Genomic DNA, 22,917 nt, shown 5'->3' with positions numbered 1-22,917 from the left:
TTCTAACCACAAACATTGGAAACATAAAAATAAATTGACAAAGCTGTTATTAAATGACTACAGGACTTTATCATTTAGCAATTTGAACCAATCATATTATGTCTTACGTCCTACGCTTTGACAGTCAAGGAGATAATAATTTATTATAACCTCTAATTGGTTAATTTGCTTATGCCTTCCGCTTACATCTTACATTTTTTTATGTTTGATGAACATACATATTATTAGTATCGGGTATCGGACTTATTTAACGTTTATTATTTATATTATGTAGAAATATAAAATTATTATTTTTTTAAATAGACCGAGCTTCTTATAGCGAATGGCTGAATGCATACTTTACGATAGTCTCCTACAGTAAATGCGACTAAAGGTGCCATTTTTTTTCTACTGTCAAATTTGATCACATGGTACAATTTCGATCAGAATGCCATCTAGATAAAAAGCAACGATAAAGCTGAAATTATTTCATGTAATTTTTCTGTAAATTTTTACCGGTGTAACTTCCATTTACCCAGTGAACAACGTAAATATGACGTCAAAATCAAATTTAATGTCAGTATGACATAATAGTGAGGTCATTCAATATGATATCATATTAAAATCATAAATTGAGTCACCATTATGTCATGTTTACGTAAAATATGACGTATGACCTATGTGTGAGGTCATATTAAGGTCATGTGTTCACTGGGTAACATTAAATCCCTTATGATATTCCTTAACAACTTTTATTCAATTTATTATTTTTGAAAATATAATTTTCTGCTTGATGCGATAAAATGATCTGAATTTCGCGACGTTCCCGCAAAATTTGGGACGGCTGGCAACCCTAGCTACATAATTCTATTTTATTGACAGAGGTAATTAGCGATTACTTACCATCACCTTGATTAAAATAGCTTGTTGAATAGAAAGAAAGAATCTCTGCTATTCCTTTGTTATTTCGTCTACTCCACGAAGACGTAACTTAAGTGTTTCTAAATAAAAGTCTGCACTTCAGGTTATAGTTCAAACATAAGGCAATAATGTACGTATTTGGATCGTAGGCAATAATCAGTGAAACGTCAGTGGAATAATTTTATTTAATTTTTAATTTTAAAGATTCCACAATTTCCGCATGCTGGAATGGACAGTGATAAAGCTACATATCCCTCATTGTTATTCCTACTCAAATTTCTATCAATAAAATTGTTGGATGAAAATTTTTATTTATCTGCACTCTGTTGAGGTTTCTCGTTTGATGGCGCTTTTAAAGCTATTATCAAAATATTCTAATTATTTTTCTTCTCTGGCATTGACTTAACTTTTGAGGACTTAAAACTTGTGACGAATTTTACTCAGAAGAACTCATACTATCTTTTTCTGAAGTTTTGAACAATTTGGTCGTAACTCCTTTGTATTTGACTTACCTACACTTTTATTAGCAACTTTCGAAGAAAAAAAGAATGTATCAGTAGGAACTTTACAAGTTTACATATTGATAATAGAAACAAATTTATGGCATTTAAATAAATTATTTTATTAATATTATAAAAATTTTTATACAAAATACCTATTAAAATAAGTTTACTAAATTTATAAAATTGATATTACATACACTAGCTAGTTCTAGGAATTAATCGTAACCAAATTCCACCACGTGCACGAATTGTTATTCTCCAAGATAATGTTAAATTTTCTTTTCCAGGTGATAAAGTTATCCTATAATGTCTTAATATTGTTGATATAACTGTTTTCATTTCCATTATGGAAAACTTGTAACCTGCAAAGGAAAAGAACCAATAATAAATGAAATGGTCAATGTAAAATTTAACTCAACAAATTAATAAATAGACAACTTGTATGACGTACATGTCATGCAAGTTGCTATTATACGCATATAATAGTTTTTTGATTATTTGATAAATACTCACATATACGATATACAAGTTGCCTATTTATTAATTTTTTAAGTCAAATAGATTTTTAACAAAAAGTTAGCGGTTTATTTCATTTTTCCTTAATCTGTTACATCTTTGACTGTACTATTAATATTAATTACTTAAGAATTTGTTGAACAAACTCAAATTTAATTTTTTTACATCTTATCATCTCTTAAACTGTTTATGACTCGAAAATGATTAATTTTACCAAAAACAGCAAGATTTTTGTTGATAAAATTTTATAATTACCTATACAATTTCGTGGACCTGCACTAAATGGAATAAATGAATATGGATGTCTTTTTAAAATTTCTTCACGGCTAAATCTACTTGGAATAAAGTTGTCTGGGTCTGGATAAATGTCTGGTAAACGTTGTGTGAAATATGGAGAAATAAATACTGTACAATTTTTTGGTATCGTGTATTTGTCTGAAATCAAATTAGGGAGTATGTTAATAATTATTTTGCAAGCCAAGATTTACCAAATACCCAAATATAAAATGTGTTAGGTAATGCTTTTCCGTCATAGCCAGATCTTTGCGTGAATAAACCAACCACACGGAATTGCTTTTTCATTGCAATTCCCCGGAAAATCGGAAAACATCCTTCCCCAATTTCCCAATTTTTCTGTTCTATACATGCTAGAAAGATGGGATTTTCGAGAAGATGGGAAAAAAGAGTTAGATAATACACTAAGATTATTAATATATTAGAAAAAATATTTACCATTTAATTTAATATCTTCGGATATTTTTCTAGCAACTAAAGGTACACTAGGATATAAGCGTAATGTTTCCTTAATACATTGTTCTAAATAACACATTTCATCTAAATCACGTGCATTTGGTGATCGACTTGAATCCTTAAAAATTGTATCTAATTCTTTGATGACGATATCCTTTAAGAAAAATTTAAATTTTAATAAAAAGTTTGTCTTATTAAACTGTTTGTGGACCACGAAGAGCAAAAAAGGTAAACATGCTACAAAGTTGTGATCGCCTAAAAGCGGCTTTGATCGATATTTATTTGATATTGTCCGGAAAAAGATTAAAAGCTGTTTTTTTCTAAATTTATGCTCTTTAAAATTTATTAAATTAATCTCGAGCTGCCTGCAGACGACCATATCATGTAGTTAAGCATAAATTTACCTTTTTTTGAGCTGAGTCTTGATCTATTATTGAAACTTACTTGATGCTCTTGATGTTTCGCTAATGAGTATAAACAGAAAGCTAATGCTGATCCAACTGAATCTTGACCCTAGAAAACAAAGTTTACAATTTATTTTTGAAGGCGATATTGATAAAAAAATGATAAGCAGTCATGAGGACTGCCAACAGAAGCACTTTTAGGAAAATAATTTTAAAAGTTTGATAGAGAAAATTTAAACTATCAACTTGGCCCGAATTTATTACGTTTTCCCAGTTAAAATAATAAAGTTGGTTATTTTATGAAGAATTGCTAAGGTCATCTTGTACAAAACGTTTCGCTGAAGAAATATTCAGCATTTGAGGCAAGAAAAAACTTAGTTCATTGTACTTTAATTTTTATAAACTTACCGCTAACATAAAAGTGCAAATTTCTTGCACAATATCATGTTCAGTAAAATTTGGATGTCTTTCAGCAATTTCTTGAAACATTGCTAATAACGACTTTCGTCCGGAACATTTCGTTTTATCTATATTTTTATTATATTCAATCATCTGAAATGAACAAATATATTTTATTTTATTCTAGAGAATTTACAAAACAGAAATAGGCCGCAGCCAAGACTCCCTACCCTTTATAAGGAGATATATTTTTTAATATAACTCCCATTAAATTAGATGAAATTTGCTGAAGTTTTCATATATGCAGAAAAAAAGGGTGATTTCGGAAAAATCAACGATTTTCCCCTTTTTTTTTCAATTTACTCGAAAATTATGCATTTTAGAAAAAAAATAAATCAGTCCAAAGTTACCGGGCGTAAAATTTTCGATTGATTTTTATATGTAAAATTTTTCATATTTTCTGAAAAATATAGATATGTTAATGTAAAATTTTCCATGTTTTTGGTGGTTTATATAATTTGTCTTAAAAATCTGTGCATTTTAGGGAAAAAATCACTTGAATAAAAGTTGTTGAGGATAAAATTTCCTACCGATATGTATATTTTGATTGTTCCTAATCTTTCTCATTTTCGGAAAAATCGATATTAGGTAAACAGCTAAAAATTGGCATTGCTGCTGTACCCTAAACTTCAGTAAATTATATGAAATTTCATCTAATTTGATGAGAGTAGGTATATTCCATATCCTTAAATAAATATTATAGTTTCGGATGGTATAAAATTCTTTGGCTAGACATTTTTCGGATAGATTTTAAAAAATACATACTTTTTTGGTAAAATTATTTAAATTTTGTTTTTGTTCCAATTCACGTCTTGCAACTTCAGTTAATTCGTAGATCCAATTGAATAGTAGCCATGGACGAACTAATCTATACGGTGCAACAATTTCACCTCTAAAAAACAATAAAAATTAAAATTCATTATCAAAGTTGAAAATAAGATAAAAATAATTTAAACCCTAAATCTACCCTGCTCTCAACCCTTTATATGGATGGCATTGCTTATACGTTTACTTTTTAATTATTTTATTTTAAATTTGATTAGTAAAATCGTCATTACAGTCGGGGAACCTCTTTTCTGTACCGTGGAAAATTTTTTATTCTTAGAGGGCTCCCGACTGTAATGACTTTCTTATCATAACAATTTCAGATGAAAATATTTTCTTCTTTTCATGCGTTAAATAATTGTACCACCTAGTGCCCCAATGAAGTAACATGGTAATGGGCAAGTTAAGCTACATTGGGTTATTTTGAGTTGTACTATATCTGCGTAAGAGATATAGTATAGAACGTTTTAGAGATATTCTCTATTCGCACCGTGCGTGAGTTTTATTGGAGGCATTTCCATGATAACGATATACACTACTTTAATTATAGAATTTTATGGATGCATACATAATTGTATAGATTGCATTTATGACTTAATTAATAACTTAACTAATTATGATAATTTACATTTGAAAAATAATATTTGTGCAATTTGATTTCTTATTTTCACAATTTTTAATGCATTCAGTTTTAATTTGACATTTTTTTTAACATTAATATCTAAAGAAATGAAAATTAATCATAACAGCCTCCTTTATCGCCAAAATTTTTCACTGGAAGCGCTGGCATCGATTTTATTGTCCCAACTGATTTTATTGACTACGCACACAACGATGATCATTATATAAATATTTAATGACTGTGGCGAGAAGTCTAAGTGGATTGTTTAGGAAAAGGGTTTCTGAAATGCCACTTATGTTTTACACAATTTGGAAATTTTCTTTTTTATAAACAATTCGTACACAATTATATTCAAAGACTTTAATATTCCAAACATGATCAATACTTTCTTAAAACTACATAAAACATATTTTCAAGGATAATTTTGACATGGAATAAATAAAAAAAAAATTTATCAATTACGTGGTAACTTTTTAAAAGTAAGAAATAAAGTATTGTTATTAATACATATGAAAAAAATTACCAAATATGAGTCTTACTTTCGAAATGGTGATTCACCAATATCTTCAGCACAATTATTATTGATTGGAACTCCTAATACGGCTTCTAAATTATCAAAATAACATTTTATAGTGCATTCGACTATTCTTAGAAATTAAAACTTACCATTTAAAATGTCTAAGACACAATTATTAATATACGATGTAATATTGATATCTTGACCAGAATGTGCTGATAATTTTGTTAATAAACTTTGAGCACTATCTGAAAATGTATCAATGAAACTTTCCAGAATATTATTTGTAAATATTGGTTGAATTAGTTTTCTATGCTGTTTCCATTTTGCTCCTAAAAATTTAAATAATTTAGTCAAATTTTTGACTGCCCCGAATTGGCTTTCCATTATATTTACCTGTATTCGTAATTAATCCTTCACCTAAAAAATTATGTAATAATCGGTAAATGAACGCTTTTCCTGTATGTTTTGGTGATGCTAAAACTGCTTGAATATTTTCAGGATCAGCTAAAACTATACAAGGTATAATAGTAATCCATCCACGAATAATTCTTCCATATTGTTCGACTGCAGTTCGGCCTATTGTATTTATACCTAAAATATTAAAATAAAAATTAAAAATTTGTTAAATGTGTGTCAAATTTAAATTGGAAAGGCATGGAACTGGAAGCAATTACTTGTACGAAAGCTGAGTGCTTGATGCGAAAGAAAGCTGCTTTTAGGATAGAATTAATTGGAAAACTCGGTCGATAGTTGATTGTGCCGAAAATTAAAGGTAATTTTGATTGATATTGCTTTAATGAGACAGGGCAATATTATTACTTTTTGTTTTTGTTTACTTTTAATCATGTATACGATATTTATATACATCATGGTCTCGCGATTATAATTGATGTTTTTAATATGATACATACATACAGCGTAAACTAGGGCAATATGACTTTTCAATACAACGAAAGCATTGATATATTACATTGAATTAATGTTTTCAGTTTTTTATGAAAAAGAAGAAAACTATTGAATCTTTTTATGATCCAAATTTCGTTCATTGATTAGCAAAAAAATACAAAATATACCGCTAGTAATTCATTACGAAAATTATAAAAATGTTTAACTTACAATTTGAATCAATTGCAATTAAAGCATTGCCAATAATTGGTAATGCTGGTGGTCCTTTTAATCTTAATGCCAAACAAACAGCTCTAAACCAATGGTATAATAACTTAAAAGTATAAATGCATATCCCAATCAAGAAACTTCCTAATAATATTGTGTCCCATGCTAACTGAAACAAAAAAAAAGTAATTAGAACCAATTAAATAGTGCTTAATTATTTAATATTTTCAATAAAAATCGGAGAAAGTTCAAATTTTACTGGCAAAATTAGTGTTCTGTAATAAAAATAAGTATAAGGATGAATTTTTATTGACTTCGAATTGAGACATAGTTATGGAAATAAGTAGTTAAGTACCTGAAAAAAATGTAGTTACATTTCAAAAATGGGATATTATTTAGCCAGATATTTAAATTAAAATACATAATAAAGAATAAGCTAAAAAATGCCTGAAATAAAACTCTTGCACGGTGTCTGAAGAAATCTTCTATTCTCATTATAGTCACTTTGATTAATAAAATTTGAAGTAAAATATTTCCAATATTCGATTTCATAGTTTTTAACGTATGATACCAAGTTCCAAGAAATATCAAAAATACCCTCCAGCAGTATATATTTGTCATAAAATATTTTTTTTTGGGAAATTTTCCTTGTTTATTACAGAAGCTATAAAAATGATTATACAGAAGTCGATAAACAATAAATATAAATCTAAAAATAATAAATATTGCAAAGGATTTCACACAAACTTCTAATTTTTTTGCGTTAAAATTTCGGACTAAAATTCTTACTAAAACTTTTTGGTCCGACTTCGGTTTTCGACTAAAATGTATACTTATGTATGTATACTAAATGTAAAAACAACTCAAGCAACTTCTCGAATAAAAACATTGTATTTTTCATAGTTTCGGCGACTATGATCAATAAATTACGCAACTTCTGGAAATTAAATTATGCAGTTTATTACCCTGAAGCTTCCATAGCTTTTCTCCCAAACTATACGAGAAAGAAAGTTCCCGTTTCGTGTGTATACTAAATGTATACTAAATGTAAAAACAACTCAAGCAACTTCTCGAATAGAAACATTCTATTTTTCATAGTTTCGGCGACTATGATCAATAAATTACGCAACTTCTGGAAATTAAATTATGCAGTTTATTACCCTGAAGCTTCCATAGCTTTTCTCCCAAACTATACGAGAAAGAAAGTTCCCGTTTCGTGGAGAAGCTCCCGTTTTTGGTTTATTGAGCTTAATTTTACATCAACATGATTTGATAACATTAAATGAGTAAAATGGGTGTAAGGTTTTTGAGAAATCAAATTTTACCACTTAATGAATACAAAACTACAGATCAAAAACTGAAAACATCAAACGAATTTTCAACTTTCTATTTCTGATAGTTTCGGAGAAAGGTTCTGAAACTTTTTTGGGTTTTGGAGGACAAAATTTCTTTCCTGCATTCGTAATCTATGTATTTTGAAACGTAAAAACTCAAAATTCGTAAAACGGTTAAACATATTTGTTCCTGCCCCGATTACGATACCTTCTATTTATTTTTTTTTTCAGAATCGGGAACAGAAGTTAAAAATGAGTACTAATCAAATATATTATGTTAGAAATTAATCAAATAAAAAATATGAGTAAAAGCTCAAGGTATTTTTCAAGATGAGTATAAAATTTGACTGACAATGAGTCATTATAATTTCCTACTTATTATCATCTTTTCATGATAATTTTTAAATTAAAATAATTTACTCATTTAATTAATTTTGGATGTTTACAGATAAAATAAACTATTAGACCGTGTGCCAATAATAAAGCATTATCTGCCATTTCAAGGGTTGATAAAGATATAAAACTTGGTAATAAAGAAAAACTTTTTTGAACTGTGGGTCGAGTTTAGAATATATAGAAATCGTTGCGAGCAAATTAAATTAAGCGCAGCAGACAACTTTTTACGATTTTTTAAAGGTAAAAACTCTAAGAATAAAAATATTATTACTTTGAGAAGATGTTTCCATAAATAAATCACATTTACATTTCCCCTAAAAATAATTCGATACTTGATTTCATTTTTTTATTTCCTATCCCGTTTTCGAAAAGAAAGAAAACTTTTTAAAATCACGATGTATAAGATTGTTTAGGGTTTGAGAATTTAAGTGAAGAAGGATCCCGCAATATTAGATAGGGAATGGCTTTCTGTGAAAGTGTTTCTAATGCACCCAAAAATGTTCTTTGGATCATTTTGATCAAAAGATCTCACGGCCACACAAAAAAATTAACAAATTTTAGTATATGACTAGGAAAATGGCTTTCTGCGAAACTTTTTCAAACCACCCCCAAAATGTTCTTCAAATCGTTCTGATCAAAAGCTATCGCGCCCACAAAATTTTTTAACAAGTAGTTTTCGAGCTTCGAGCTATAAAACTATAATGTATGTGTAGATTTGATTGCCCATAACTCGAAAACTACCCGTTAAAAATTTTGTGTACGTGAGAGTTTTTGATCAGAACAATTCGAAGAACATTTTTGGAGAAGTTTGACTTATTTTCACAGAAAGCCGTTTTTCTAGTCGTATAGGTACTATAAAGACAAAATATGAGTAGCTTTGATCGCACGTAGTTCGAAAACTACTCGTTAAAAAGTTTTGTGGCCGTGAAAGGTTTGATTCAGAACAATCTGAAGAACATTTCGGGGGTGGGTTAGAAAAAGTTTGACAAATAGCCATTTTCCTATCTAATATTTCGGGTTCTTTTGCTTTGTTTTAACATTTAACCCGTTTTTATTTTTGCAACTCCATTTTTGATTGTATTTTAATCATAAACAGTGTATAATTTGAAAATGGTCAAATTTACGAAAAAATAATTCAAACGGGAAAATTCTACTATTTAAATATAATATTTTCAACTCGTCTAAAATGCGTGTGGCATAAATGCATATATTTTTAAGTGTGTCTTATGTATATTTTTATTCGCTTTATCTAACTAAAAATTGAATAAATAACAATAATAAAAAAAAATATATAAATAATTAATTCATTGTAAGTGATTCGAATATTAAATAGAAGATGATTTCTTTATTATTTCGTATGTCCAATGTATACGAATACAAACATACATCGCACATGCATATAGTAAGTAACTTACCATACCTACGTTATTATTTTACTCGCATAATAAAGTTACAAATAGTGTATCTAGGTACCTAAATATAAGGTTTATTACCTCATTGTTTTTAAAATTCCATCACGGTCTTCAATATTTATCAATATGAAAAACAAAAATATATTAAACACAACACCTCATGTACAGAGTACTTCTAGCTCAGGGCTGGCGTTTTTTTTTTTTTCTAAAGAAATGCTTAATGAGACCATAGACGTGCACATCAAATAATTTTGACTTCGTGATTATTGTGACTTCCTTATAATGATGTTTCCTACGCAATATCGAGCAAAAACAGTTAAATGTGCCGATTTAGTGAAGTTAGCTTGCTTTCGTCGAGACATAGAGCACAAGAGAAGAATTTAAAAAAAAAATTATTTAGTTTAACGGCTGCATTTTTAACAACTGAGGTCATATGTACAGCCGGTTATATACATATTTACATATTATAAATGATAAGAGCAGAGTTAATGTCAATTTCTTGTTGATTTGTTACTTTTTCGGCCACATTTAAGATTGTTTCTTTTATTGTGTTTCTAGATAGAGGAGTATCTTTAATGCGTTCAATTATCTTATCTTTACTATCGCAATCATCAAAAAGTGTGGATGTGCATGCTAACCAGACTTCCTTCAAAAACTTTCCCTCTTGAAAGGGATTACTATGCCAATGACATTCGCAGCGATTGATTTAGCTGTCATCTCCACCTACTATGCTTCTGCTAATATAAAATTGTAGGATCAAAGAGCTTTAACAAGCATTGCCAGTTAAGGGTGTTAACGTAGGAACGTATATATCGATTTAAATTTGATTTTTGGAAGTGATTTTCAAATCAATTGAACATCACATTCTATTTAATATGAAGTTTAATTAATTGCCTTTAGCTATTAAAGAAAAAACCAAATAATTAAAAATATGTAAAATTGCAATTTATTTATGTAAATTTATTACAATTTATTGCAATTTATTTATACAAATTACTAATTTATTACGAAAATAGAATTAACATTGTCATAAAGTGTCATCATTTTTTACAGTTACTTTTGATTTAATAAAATATTGAATATGACCATGAACCCCTTAAACGTGCTTTTTAGGAACGCTTTTTTAGATTATAGCAAGTCTTAAATGATCTAAGTAATTTTTAATTACAATACGTTTATTCCAACATTTCTATTCCTATAACGCATGTTATGTGATTTTAATGTTTTGTGATGTCTGTGCGTCTGTGGCATCGTATTGCCTAAACGGATGAACCGATTTTAATTTAACGGAGAGTGTTCTTAGCTATGTTTCAAGTGGAAGATTAAGGTTCCCTACCCGAAAAAAACTAAAAAATTGGCGATGATCGTCAAAATCGACTCAGTTTGGACAAGGCATGACATATAATTTTAACATATAAATAATTATTATCTATGGAAATGTATGGTCAAATAAACCTGATTCAAATTCATTTCGAAAATTGAAATGGTAAAATAATTAGGTAATTCAAAACAATAATAATTTAAAAAAACAAACATACTGAAATATTTCAATTTCAATTAAAATATTTCCAAAAATTTGTCCCAAAAATGATAGCTCTCTAAGTATTCTTTTCATCTCATCTGATGTCCTTGACCATCACTTTGATATTGATTTACGAAGAAGTGTGATAAGTTTAAAGCGTTTATCTGTGCGTCTGTGTGTTTCTCAGTGGCATCGTAGCCCTTAAACGGTCGAACCGACTTGATTGAGAACATTTTATTTCTAAGTTTCCAAAAATCGATTTACAAGGAATAAATCGCATTTGTTGGGGGTTTTTTAAATTTTGTAAATTTCACTTGTATTAGGTTTACGATAATATAGTTTTTACACAGAGGTCGTGCGGCGTTCACGTCTGAATTTTAACATGAGATCTACAAAAGTATATAATAATACTGTTAGAAAGTGAAACATTTGACCATGTCTGACATACGATTATTTTAATATTTAAGTCTCGTTTTTTGATATTGATACTTTGTTTTGTATTAATAATATGTCAAGTGATATAATTATTATTGTCTTTATATGATATTGATTTGGAAATTCTGAATTTTACTTTCATTTAAGCAAAATATGCGATTTTGTTCACTACTAAACTTATAAGTAAATCATTTGAAATTTTATCTAATTTGATGAGAATAATAAATATAAAATATAATTATGAATGAATAAAAAAAGCTCTTTACTACAATACACGTTTTATGAGATGATTCAAAATAATTAATTACTTAATCTACAACTAGCTGGCCCGGCGAACTTCGTACCGTCTAGCAGTCGACTCGTTTTTTTTGTTATAAGTCACAAACTCACAAACCTTTTTTTAATTTTATAGAAATTTGTAGCTTTTAGATTTAGTAATATTATAATATCTATATATAGATGCACAGCAAAGAGCCCCTCTACTAACGCTCAGTGCCGGATTAAGCCCATCGGGGGCCCTAGGCCAATAAAATTATGGGGCCCCCTTTTTTGAATAATTGTAAAATTAATCGTTATTTGTGTATTCATAGCATTCGTACAGCCTATTCATATCATTCCAAGGTTATAAACGAAATAAAATGAATGATGAATTAAGAATTTTCGAAATTTGAAAAAAAAAAAACTTGAAATTGAAAATTTTTGTTCAAAAATAATCATATCAGATTTTCGTGGGGGCCCCTGCCCGTCGGGGGCCCTAGGCCATGGCCTAGTCCGGCCTAATGGGTAATCCAGCACTGCTGAACGCTTGAACTTTATGGTAAGGCATTAAAGTTCAAATTGACTTTTAAGTATTATTACAAATCTTCTGTATGGGAATATAGAAAAGTGTTTTTTTACACTTTTTCAGGCAATTTTTAAAATTTTTCTCTCCGTAAGAACCATCCTCGTACTTCAAGGAATATTATAAAAAAGAATTAGCGAAATCGGTTCAGCTTCTCTCGAGATTTGCGCTTAGCAACACATTCAGCGATTCATTTTTATATTATAGATTACCTATATACAATTACTTATATTTTCCTCAAGCTATGCTTTTTTTTTTAAATAAATAATAAATTAGAATATAAACATTATCTATAATTGTATCTAAACATTTAATTTTCAATCATTTAAATGTACATATGCCAATTATAAATTATAATTTATGAAATATATTTATGAATAAAAATATTTTTATGTTATTTATTTTATATTATTCAACTTAACATAACATTATTTATTGAATATTTGAAGGTTTTCAAGGATGTTCAGCATTTGCTCTGATCGAAAACCCTCATGATAACAAAACTTTTTAACGAGTAGGTAATTTTCAAGTTACACATACATTTATAGTACCTACATGACTAGCAAAATGTTCATCGGGTCGTTCTGATCAAAAGCTCTCAAGGCCACAAAACTTTTAAACAGGTAGTTTTCGAGCTACGGCCTAATTAACTATAATGTATGTGTAGCTTTGATCGCCCATAGCTCGAAAACTACCCGTTAAAAAGTTGTGTGGCCTTGAGAGCTTTTGACTGATTAAGAAAAATAATAATGGCGTTTCTATTTATCTTAGACTATTAGAATATAGGTACTTAGTTAAAATTGTAAATTATTCAAAAGCTAACGTGGCTAAATTAAGTTATTAAGTTAATGTATACGATACAGCTAACAAATTTGTAATTAAAACGGTAATTAAAGTTTTTTCCTGAGATAATCTTACATATTATTACACTTACATATTGAAATCTATCTATAAATGGTATATCCATTAAAATATCCTTGATTGTAATTAAAAAAAAGGTTTTTTTTTTACTTCTAATAATTAAAACCTTCAATTATAATAGATATGAGACTATGTAACAAATAAAACTATTTCTAATAATTTATATTTTCTTTGATGCAAATTGTAAACAATATATGTATATGCAATTACGCAAAATATAGCACGATTAATTTGTAAGATGTATAAATAAACATATAGGTACAAGTGATAGATTAATAATTAGTTCTTTACCAACATTTCTTTCTACATATTTTATTTTCATTATTATAAATCGATTATTACTTGCCAATAAATTATCGAAAACGTGAAATAAAATCTATTAACAAAAAAATTTCCGAAAAATACTTGATAAATTTCGAAATTTTCGATAGTGTTTCCTAGAATATTTGTTTGTTTTTCTAGAATGTTTCACATAACCACTAGTAAGAGTTAATCTGAAAATTTTTCACACACTTTTTTTTATAGTTTTGGAGAAAATGGACACCAAAGTTCTTACCTAAGTTGCGTCTTCACGGGTAAACAGTGATGTGTACGAAAGAATTATTAAATAAAGTTGTTAATTTTTATATAAGGAATAACTTTTATATTTAAACTTTTATTCTATCTCTAACGGTTTACAAGATTGATACTTTTTTATTTGATTGAATGAGCAAAAAAATATTTTTTTTAAATTTGCATATCTCGGTCAATTTTGAAGCTAGAAAGTCGAAAAAAAGAAAAGAAAAGTCGAAAGAAAATGTGCACAAATACTTCAGCTACAATTTTTTGTAATCTGTAAAAAATTGATTAAAACCCCCAACTATCTTCCAAAAATTGGAGTATGTATGTATGGCCCTGAGAGATCAACTTTTTTACGAAGTTTTTACTACTTAATAAAAAAATGTGGAAAATTTCAAAGATGCATTCATTTTTCCCTTTTAGATATTTAGTTTAATTGTACTATATAGGTGTAGGTAAGTAATAACAAAAATCAATAATGTTATTACATATGATTTAATTAAATAAAGTATAAACATTTAATTTTAGTAAAAAAGTTAATTATAATAATAAATTATTTTACTATTATATTAATAGTAATAAGGTATATCGTTGGAAAATGTTTTTTGCTAACATTTTATTTAATTATCCAAGGTCAATAATATTAAATCTTAATATTCAGTTTTCTATGATAAATGTTCATTAATTAACCGTTGGGTATTTGACCACTTATAAAAGTAAGAGTGGGATTGAGGTAACGTTTTTCTCACAGATGTGTGTTTTATCAAGCTTTTTGTTCTGGACAATTTTTAAGTTTCAAAGTCAAATCTTTTGGCTTAAAAATAACTACACAAATTTGTTTTCGATAAAGAAGTAGTATTTTCAGAACTTTTACTATAATTTTACTTGAAGTTTTGTCATATTTCTTACCAGATGATAATGTTGCCACTTTTTTAAATTGACAAATTTTTTTAACAGTGTTTCAATAAATATTATAGTGGAGTAAATGTAAGTAAACGAAAGCTAACATTTAAAAAATGGGCCAATTTGACGTAAAAAAATTCATTTTTAGCACGTTTTTATTAGCTTGGTATGTGTATCTATGTAGCGCAATATTTGAACTTGATTTTCACTTCAAAATATCGGATTGAATTGGAACTTCGCGCACTTATCAAGAACCGATGGCAATACAATAATTTAATAAGTTTCTCCGATTATCTTGATAAGAATCTACATTAACGATTAACTAAAATCTCTTTAATGGTGGAAGCGCAGATAATATTTCATAATATTAATAAATACGAGCTTAAAAAACTAAAAAACACCATTTTGTAGTTAACTGAAGTAAAAAGTAAAAATAAACCACGCTTTTGTAACTAGCTTAACTAAAAAGTAGAAAAAAATAATAATGATAATAGTAAATAAGTTAAAAAAATAGAGTGATTAAGAAAAATCATTTAATCGTAAGAAAGCGTGGGGTGCTTTTTAAATGATATTTCCCAAGGACTTTTACCAATATCTATGTCAATAAAATATTTACAATAATTGAAATCTACGACCCCACGTTTCACATCACACACTTTTCTGTTTTAGTTTATTAAACTATTATTTTTAACAGAAAAGAGTGATAAAGAGTTTTTTAAGAGAAAAGAGTGATACAGATTACTTGAATAAATTATTAATTATTTTTAAATTTATCCGCAAATCTTAGAAAAAAATTTAGTTTTAAAACCTGGGTTTACTGCACTATTGTATTTTTCAGACAATAAACAATAATTTCATTAACATAATAATAAAAATAATAATAAAAGTTATATTGCTATCAATAAATAAATCTTTTAATCAAGGCTGTGTAATGGTAATTAATAAACGAAAATCATTAAAATCACTTATCATAGCAACAATTTTCGATTTTTCTTTCCTCTTGTAAAAATAGTAGTTATTGAAATGAAGTTGCTGTTACAAGAATGAAAAGTAGTTCAAAATCGTAGGAAATTTTTAAATCAGATGACAAAACAATATTATGATACACAAATTAACAGAAGGTGGAAGGATTGTAAAAGCAATTATTTTTCTTGAAATCGTTCCCAAAATATTTTGATATAAATACCCTTTTTATTCTTAATACGGTAGTTGCCTGATATCGAATTTACCATATTACGCATAAAAATGTAAAACTAGATTTGATACCATGATAAAATTTGAAAGTGAAATTAAAATTGATTAAAAAGTGAAGATGTTATAATCAATCAAAGATCGTTGCCCATCTTCTTTCAGCAAAACAAAGTTTTATATGGATCTCTATGGTGCTATCGGAAACTGACGTCACTAACCTATACTTTCCTCTCTTAATTAGGAATTATCAGAGACCATATTTTGCGTTCTTCTAAAGATTTTAAAAAACCAACTTCACTTTTCTGCCCGTGCACTAAGAATTCTTCACCTGAAGTGAAAATTTAGTCAACATGGCTTTTTTGAATGGTGAGAACTTAAGAAACATTTTTAAATTGTTGAGAAATTATACAAAATATGTTGAGAAAATTTATTATTTTTACTTTAATTTAAATATTTACAAAAATAATAATTATTAAATTATGATTATTTAAAAAACAATGTTCGTTTTTACACATAAAAAAATCAACTTCTCATGAACTAATACGTTAGACTTTCTCGGGAAAAATAGCACTTGGATTATTATGGCATTAAAAAAATTATGAAAAACTTTGTTTTTTTTTTCATGCCTACATGCCAAAATCTTTATTTTTAGAAAAATGCTACTTGGATTACCATGGTTCTACCCTCGTCTATTGTTTTAACAAATTTTAATTCCCAAACAGAGATTTCAGGAGAGCTCTATCCACAAATTTCTTATTTATGAGGATAAAACTTGGGCATAGACCCATCAAATATAATATTGGTAATTGGAAATCGATTCGCGTCGGTACTATATGATTGATGTTAACTTTTAATATTTAATTGATTTATTTATTTTCAAGTCATTCAATTTCATACTGTAGGTGCTAATTAAACCTACAAAGACAGGAAAAAACTGTTGAAAAATAAAAAAAAAGCAATCAACGAAAATATTAATAAGTAGCGTATTTAGATACAAAGCCGCCCCAGGGCTATTTTGAATTGACCGCCCTATTGGCCTTGGTTATCGAAATTATACTTATGAATATATTAGAGCAGGTGCTAGATAGAGATGAAGGTTCCAAAATAGAGGACCGCATTTAAAAAAAGTAAAACTATGTTCTTTGTGATTTTTTCCCTAAAATTCACCGCTTTTGAGTTATTAACAGGTTAATATTTGGAAAAACTACTCCAACACTCGAATTCAGTGTATAGATACTACTTTTTCTAGTTTTCTTGAAACGAAATTAAGAGGCTCAATTTTTGAACCTCTTTTCTCGATTGTAAGTTAGTTAAAGACATTACAATTTGTGTTTATTACGGCAGTATAAGTTTTTCACTAGAATTTTTAGTCCCTGTATGGTAGCCATTAACATTTGTAGTTTTAAATAATTATTATACTTTGTTTAAGTCCCACATTTATAAATACTTATCCAATGATTTTCTTTTATTCAGAAAATTATTACCCTCAACTTTATCATGTAATATTAAATAACATGTTTTTTTTTACCTTGTTCACTTTGTAAAGCATGTAATTTTTCTAATTTCAAAGTTATGTAAAATAATTGCAATAAAATAAAATTGGTTATTGTTTTTCAATATTAATTAATACTCGCTGCTACGCATTTAATGATATTCCTTTTGTGTTTTTCTGGGGATCCATCATCAAAGATGAAAAAAGGAATCCTTATAATTTCAAATTTTAAAAATCTTAAAGCCCTTGTAACTTTGCCATTTGAACTTCAATTTTTTATTTTTAGTACATCGATTAATCTATCAAAGAAGATTAAAAAAGTCTTAGCTGATTTTCTTCACAGTTGAACTCAACGCCAAATTCAAAAATGAAATAAATATGTGTTCTGTCTCGGCTAAAATAAACTTTTAACTGTAGCTCGAGTGTCGAATTAATAGATACCAACTTTTACGATTTTTGTCTGCCGTTTATGTTAAAAGTTATTGACAAAATAATACGAAGAAACAAGCAAAATAATCAACTTAGTTAAATAACTTTCTAGCCAAATTCTGGAATAAATCCGTAATAAAACTTGCTCTATCATTAAAAACTGATACGGTCATTTTCAATCTATCAACATCTAAATTATACGAATCCTTGTATTTTGCAATAACCTCCCGAACCTGCTTATAACACATAAAAAAAATTTTATTTGTAAATAATAAAATAAGTATTATCATTTTCCTCAATAAACTCAATGGTATGTTGCCAATAAAGTTTTATATATTTATTTGTAAAAAAAATTTAATAACTAGTTAAATGTTAAAAATGATTTGCTTGACGGAACAACTGTACATCGAATTATGATGTTGATATATGCATATACAGTGCGCCCATCGGGCAGGCAGTGGAGCTCGCTGCGCTTGCATATAGCTCTAAAAAGTACCTATTCACAATACCTGAACTATTAAAAATACATAGTACATAGTAAGTTGTAATAATAATGTAATATATGATTTATATGCGCTCCCACCATTTAATAAAATTTAATTTTTTTGGTATGGAATCCTCAAAAAAAAATTGTAGTGGTCCGAATGATAAATCTAAACCATCATCGGATCCACTTGAACACACACAAAAAATTTCATCAACACACTTGAAATATATATTTTAGATTTTTGCATATTTTCAAAATTCACGGCAGGCTGAATCGCTTGAACAAGTTTTCTGTGTCTACTAGATGACCTAGGTAAAAATGGTCGGTTTTGGTGGCGTTTTTTTTTTTGTTAAAACTTTTTTTTGATTAACCTCCCAACCAGCAAATAAATCAGAACGATTTTTGGTGATTTTCATGACACTGTGTATCCTGATAAAGTGTTTTTTGTTTTGTTTTTCTTTCTTCGAGTAAAAAAGATATTTATAAAAAACAACTTTTTATTTCAACTTTTGAAGAAAATTGCAATTTTCTTTTAAGTTTATCAATTGACACACGGTATATGTGTTCTTGAACTTGTATGCAAACATTTTAATGACTAGATTTTCATACAAGTTCTCTTATTGGTGTATATACTATACCTACTTAAACAATGGAAATACATACCCGGAAAAAAGTTGTTTTTCAAAAGAAAAAATGTAATAATTACTAATTAATAGAAAATGAAATTTGTACTTTGAATCTCTATAACGGGTATAGAAAAGTCTTGGAATAGCACTCGTAAAATAACAGTTGTAAATAAAAAAAATTTCCATACGAAAGTTTTAGGGCTTCATGAGTTGTATAAGATATGGCTTTGAGGGAGAATTGAACTTTCAAGGTCACTGAAAAGTGAACTTTAATTTTTGTAAGAGATAAATATGATTTGAAATTCCATTTATTAGGGTATGAAAATTAGTTTTCGCATGGAAGAAGAACTTGATGGACAAAATTTTTAAATTACAAAGTTTGTCTGTATACACACACTTTGTTTTGAAATTGCGACAATTCCCTGCGAAATACCAATTTTTTTTTACAAATTCAGATTCTCCAGTCGAGACCAATCGCATCCTAAGCTAGAATTCGATTGATTGGCATCGTCGGAAAATAGTAATCATGCAAATTATGGATAGAAAAAATTAGTTTTTATTTTTTGTGAATTTTTTGAATTCGGTTCTATTTTTTCGAAAATAATAATTTACATGAATATGTGTTCATCTCAAATTTCATTATATTTGAATACCTACTTATTTTTGGCGATATTGCTTCCGTATGTTTGTAGCCGCAAAACTTCTCTAATCGTTGTTCTTTTACCCTAAATTGTTTATATATACACTTTGTCCCTTGAAATTTATACGAGAATAGAAAATATTTAAAAACAACTAACTGGAAAAAGGGATAAAAGTCTTCATGGCAACCGTTTTCATGGTAAAAGCTACATTATCAGCGGGTAACACGAGAGGGTAACGTGCCAAATTTCCTTACAATTTAATAATTAAAGGTGGTTCATTCCTACCAACTCCGTTTGCTATTCGCGTACATAGAGTAACAGTAGAAAACTTTTTTGAAATTTTTTAAAAGTTTGTGTAATTGTTAACTGGTAAAAGTTTTTAAGTATAGTTTTCGATATTAATTTTGAGAAATCTAAACCATCATCGGATCCACTTGAACACACACAAAAAATTTGATCAACACACTCAAAATATATATATATAACAGAAAATCGAAAACTTTTTTGAAATTCTGTTAAAAGTTTGAATAATTATTATTAGCTGGTAAGAGTTTCAAGTGTAGTTTTCGTTATTAATTTTGAGAAATATCGATGTATATTTTCCATTTAGTCTTATGTTTAACCTTTGCTATTTGTCACTTTTTAAACTTAAAATTCATCGAAATTAATTCAATAATAGTATAGTTTTCTTTCTTAAATCATTCAAAATGAATTAAACTCTTTATATTATCATAATTTTTTTTATTTGTCTATTAACAAGTCTCATATATGTGCGTATTCAAGTGCTCCAATATTATTGAGGTCTAAGGGGCCTAAATTTATAAACACAAAAATGTTTAATATTTATTATATTATTTAAAAAAAAATACTTTTCTTGTTTTAGAATAATATGCACTACTTAATGTAATATTCATAGCAAGTGTCTAAATTAAATGAAAGTTTAATTGATATTCAATCAAAGTAATCCTAAAATGATTTTTTATTGATTTCCATTTTATTAAATTTTTTTACATCATATCGGCTACTACGAATAAATAAGTATATTTAAACAATTTAAGATTAATAATTTAGACATTTTTGTTTATTTTAAGATTTTCAGTAAAAATTTGTATCGAATAATTCATATTAAAATTGAATGTTAAAAATTTTTTCTAAAGTAGTAAGGCAATTTCAGATTTAGGGTTGAAATTATTTGTACCTTATGTTAAACTTTAAAGATGATTTTCGTTATAACTTCATGAATGTAGACGAAAAATAAGAATACAATTTTTTGATATCTGCCTTGGTTTTCGAAATATTGTAAGCTAAATAATTAAACAAAATTTTCAATTTTCGATATTGAAAATTTTGAAAATTACTCCATATATCGAAAAATTTTATTCTTACTTTTCATCTTATATTTTCAAGTTAACACATAATTCACCATCAAAATTGAAAAATATGTTTTTTAAAATTTGTTTCCCTGCTACCGTGCTCATACATCCTTAATTACTCGGGCACAACGAGCTTATTTTGTTTTCAATATAATTTATTAATGTTTTAATTTAAACACTTTTTTTTTCATTTCCACCGACTAGTTTTGGAGAAATCTATGAAAACATATATATCATCCATCAACCGTTTTGCCATAAAATCAATATTAAATATGCCTATTTTTGAAGTAATTTATTAATTTAAATAATCGGGCAAGCCCCCCCCCTCCCTAAAATTTTCAGATTTGATTAAAACTTAGCCCAACTTTATGTAAAAAAAAATCAAGCTTTTTATTTAAAATTGCTTTGTTGTTCGTACACCCTTTAACCTCGGCATTTATTTTAAATTTTAAACAAATTTATTCCTTAAAAATTTTATTGTAAAATAATAAGCAAAAATATTTCACTTTCGAAATAATTCTTCGTTATTTTCTTCGTTAGTCAGCATATTTTGAGCAAAGATTGATTGAGGTAATTTAACGAGAAATGTTGATTTGAATTTCGTTAAAATTTTTACAAATTTTTGCTCTATTGCTGGCATTTATTAAATTATGAATTCCCTCAAAATATAAGTACCCATAAAATTAATCCATTTATTTTATAAAGAATTATAAACTTTTGCATTCCACTTTTTAATTTGTAGATAATCCAAAATATTTTTTGAGCACGTAAAAAACTGTTTTTAAGAAAAAATATTGAAGTTTTCCAAATAAATTAAAAAAAAAAAATATCACTAATAATATAAAAATTATTTATTATTTTTACTCACTGCATTTGTATATTTTGTTAAAAGCACTACCATTATTATAAAAATAAAAATTTCAAAATTAAATTTTATATAAAAAAGTTTGTTTGCACGTGATATACGCGATATTTTATTGTAAAAAATGCACAAGTTATTATTATAGAATCTTCATGAGAGTATTAATTATTATTATATTCAAAGTCATTGCTGTTCGTACAATTTTTAATGCAGACAAGTAGTATTAAATCCTCTTCAATGCACAATAAAAATATAAATGTTTACGATATGTAAATTTTCAATTAATTTATATAACCACTACCTACTCCTACACGAGATAGATACTTTTAACATATCCTACGTTGTGAGTGTGTTTATTAACCTTATCTAAGTATTAAGGATTCAAGTAGCTTTTTATTTTCTTCTTTTTTCTAATTTGTATAGTTATTTTAGAAGGATAATAAGAAAAGGTGCAAATTTTACTCGGTTTATAAATCATTGTATTTATATATTATTTTTTAAAGTTTCTATACACTGTTTATATGAAATATAAATCAAAGTATAATAATATTAGTCCCAAGTTTGTAACGCTTAGAAATATTGACGATACGAACAAAATTTTGGTATTCGTTGTGTGCGTAGTCATGGCAGGGACAATAAAATCGAGGCGATAAAGGAGGCTGTTATGACTATTTTGCAATTTTTTACATGTTAATGTTATAGAAAATGTCAAATTAAAATTATTGAAAAACACTATTTAATTAAACTTAATGCATTAAAAATTGTAAAAATAAGAAATCAAATTGCACAAATATTATTTTTCAAATGTAAATTATCATAATTATTTATTTAAATTTGTGAGACAATAATATTAAATTTTCAATGCAACTCATAATCGCAATC

At 27.4% G+C, this 22,917-nt stretch overlaps 1 protein-coding gene across 1 annotated transcript; it reads right to left on the bottom strand.

Annotated features, from left to right (window-relative positions):
- Positions 1-1,597: 1,597 nt before the first annotated feature.
- On the bottom strand, positions 1,598-22,087 carry LOC123295215 (probable cytochrome P450 4aa1). Its single transcript, XM_044876467.1, has 11 exons — positions 22,042-22,087; positions 6,616-6,781; positions 5,893-6,090; positions 5,646-5,828; positions 5,519-5,585; positions 4,298-4,424; positions 3,482-3,625; positions 3,114-3,182; positions 2,652-2,823; positions 2,175-2,354; positions 1,598-1,765 (listed from the first exon to the last, which is right to left on the bottom strand). The coding sequence occupies exons 1-11, from the start codon at positions 22,072-22,074 to the stop codon at positions 1,602-1,604; spliced, it is 1,503 nt and encodes a 500-aa protein (XP_044732402.1). The 5' UTR covers positions 22,075-22,087; the 3' UTR covers positions 1,598-1,601.
- Positions 22,088-22,917: the final 830 nt, after the last annotated feature.

This window comes from Chrysoperla carnea, chromosome 3 (genome assembly GCF_905475395.1).
Source record: "Chrysoperla carnea chromosome 3, inChrCarn1.1, whole genome shotgun sequence".
NCBI classification, from domain to species: domain Eukaryota; kingdom Metazoa; phylum Arthropoda; class Insecta; order Neuroptera; family Chrysopidae; genus Chrysoperla; species Chrysoperla carnea.
The sequence above is the reverse complement of the archived record's forward strand: the minus strand, read 5'-3'. Positions and strand labels throughout refer to the sequence as shown.

Coding starts and splice junctions, on each gene's coding strand:
- LOC123295215 (XM_044876467.1), bottom strand. CDS start 22,074: ATGGTAGTGCTTTTAACAAAATATACAAATGCA. Junction 6,782..22,041: donor TAACAAAATATACAAATGCA/GTGAGTAAAAAT, acceptor TTTTTGTTTCAG/TTAGCATGGGACACAATATT. Junction 4,425..5,518: donor GGTGAATCACCATTTCGAAA/GTAAGACTCATA, acceptor ATTGTTTTTTAG/AGGTGAAATTGTTGCACCGT.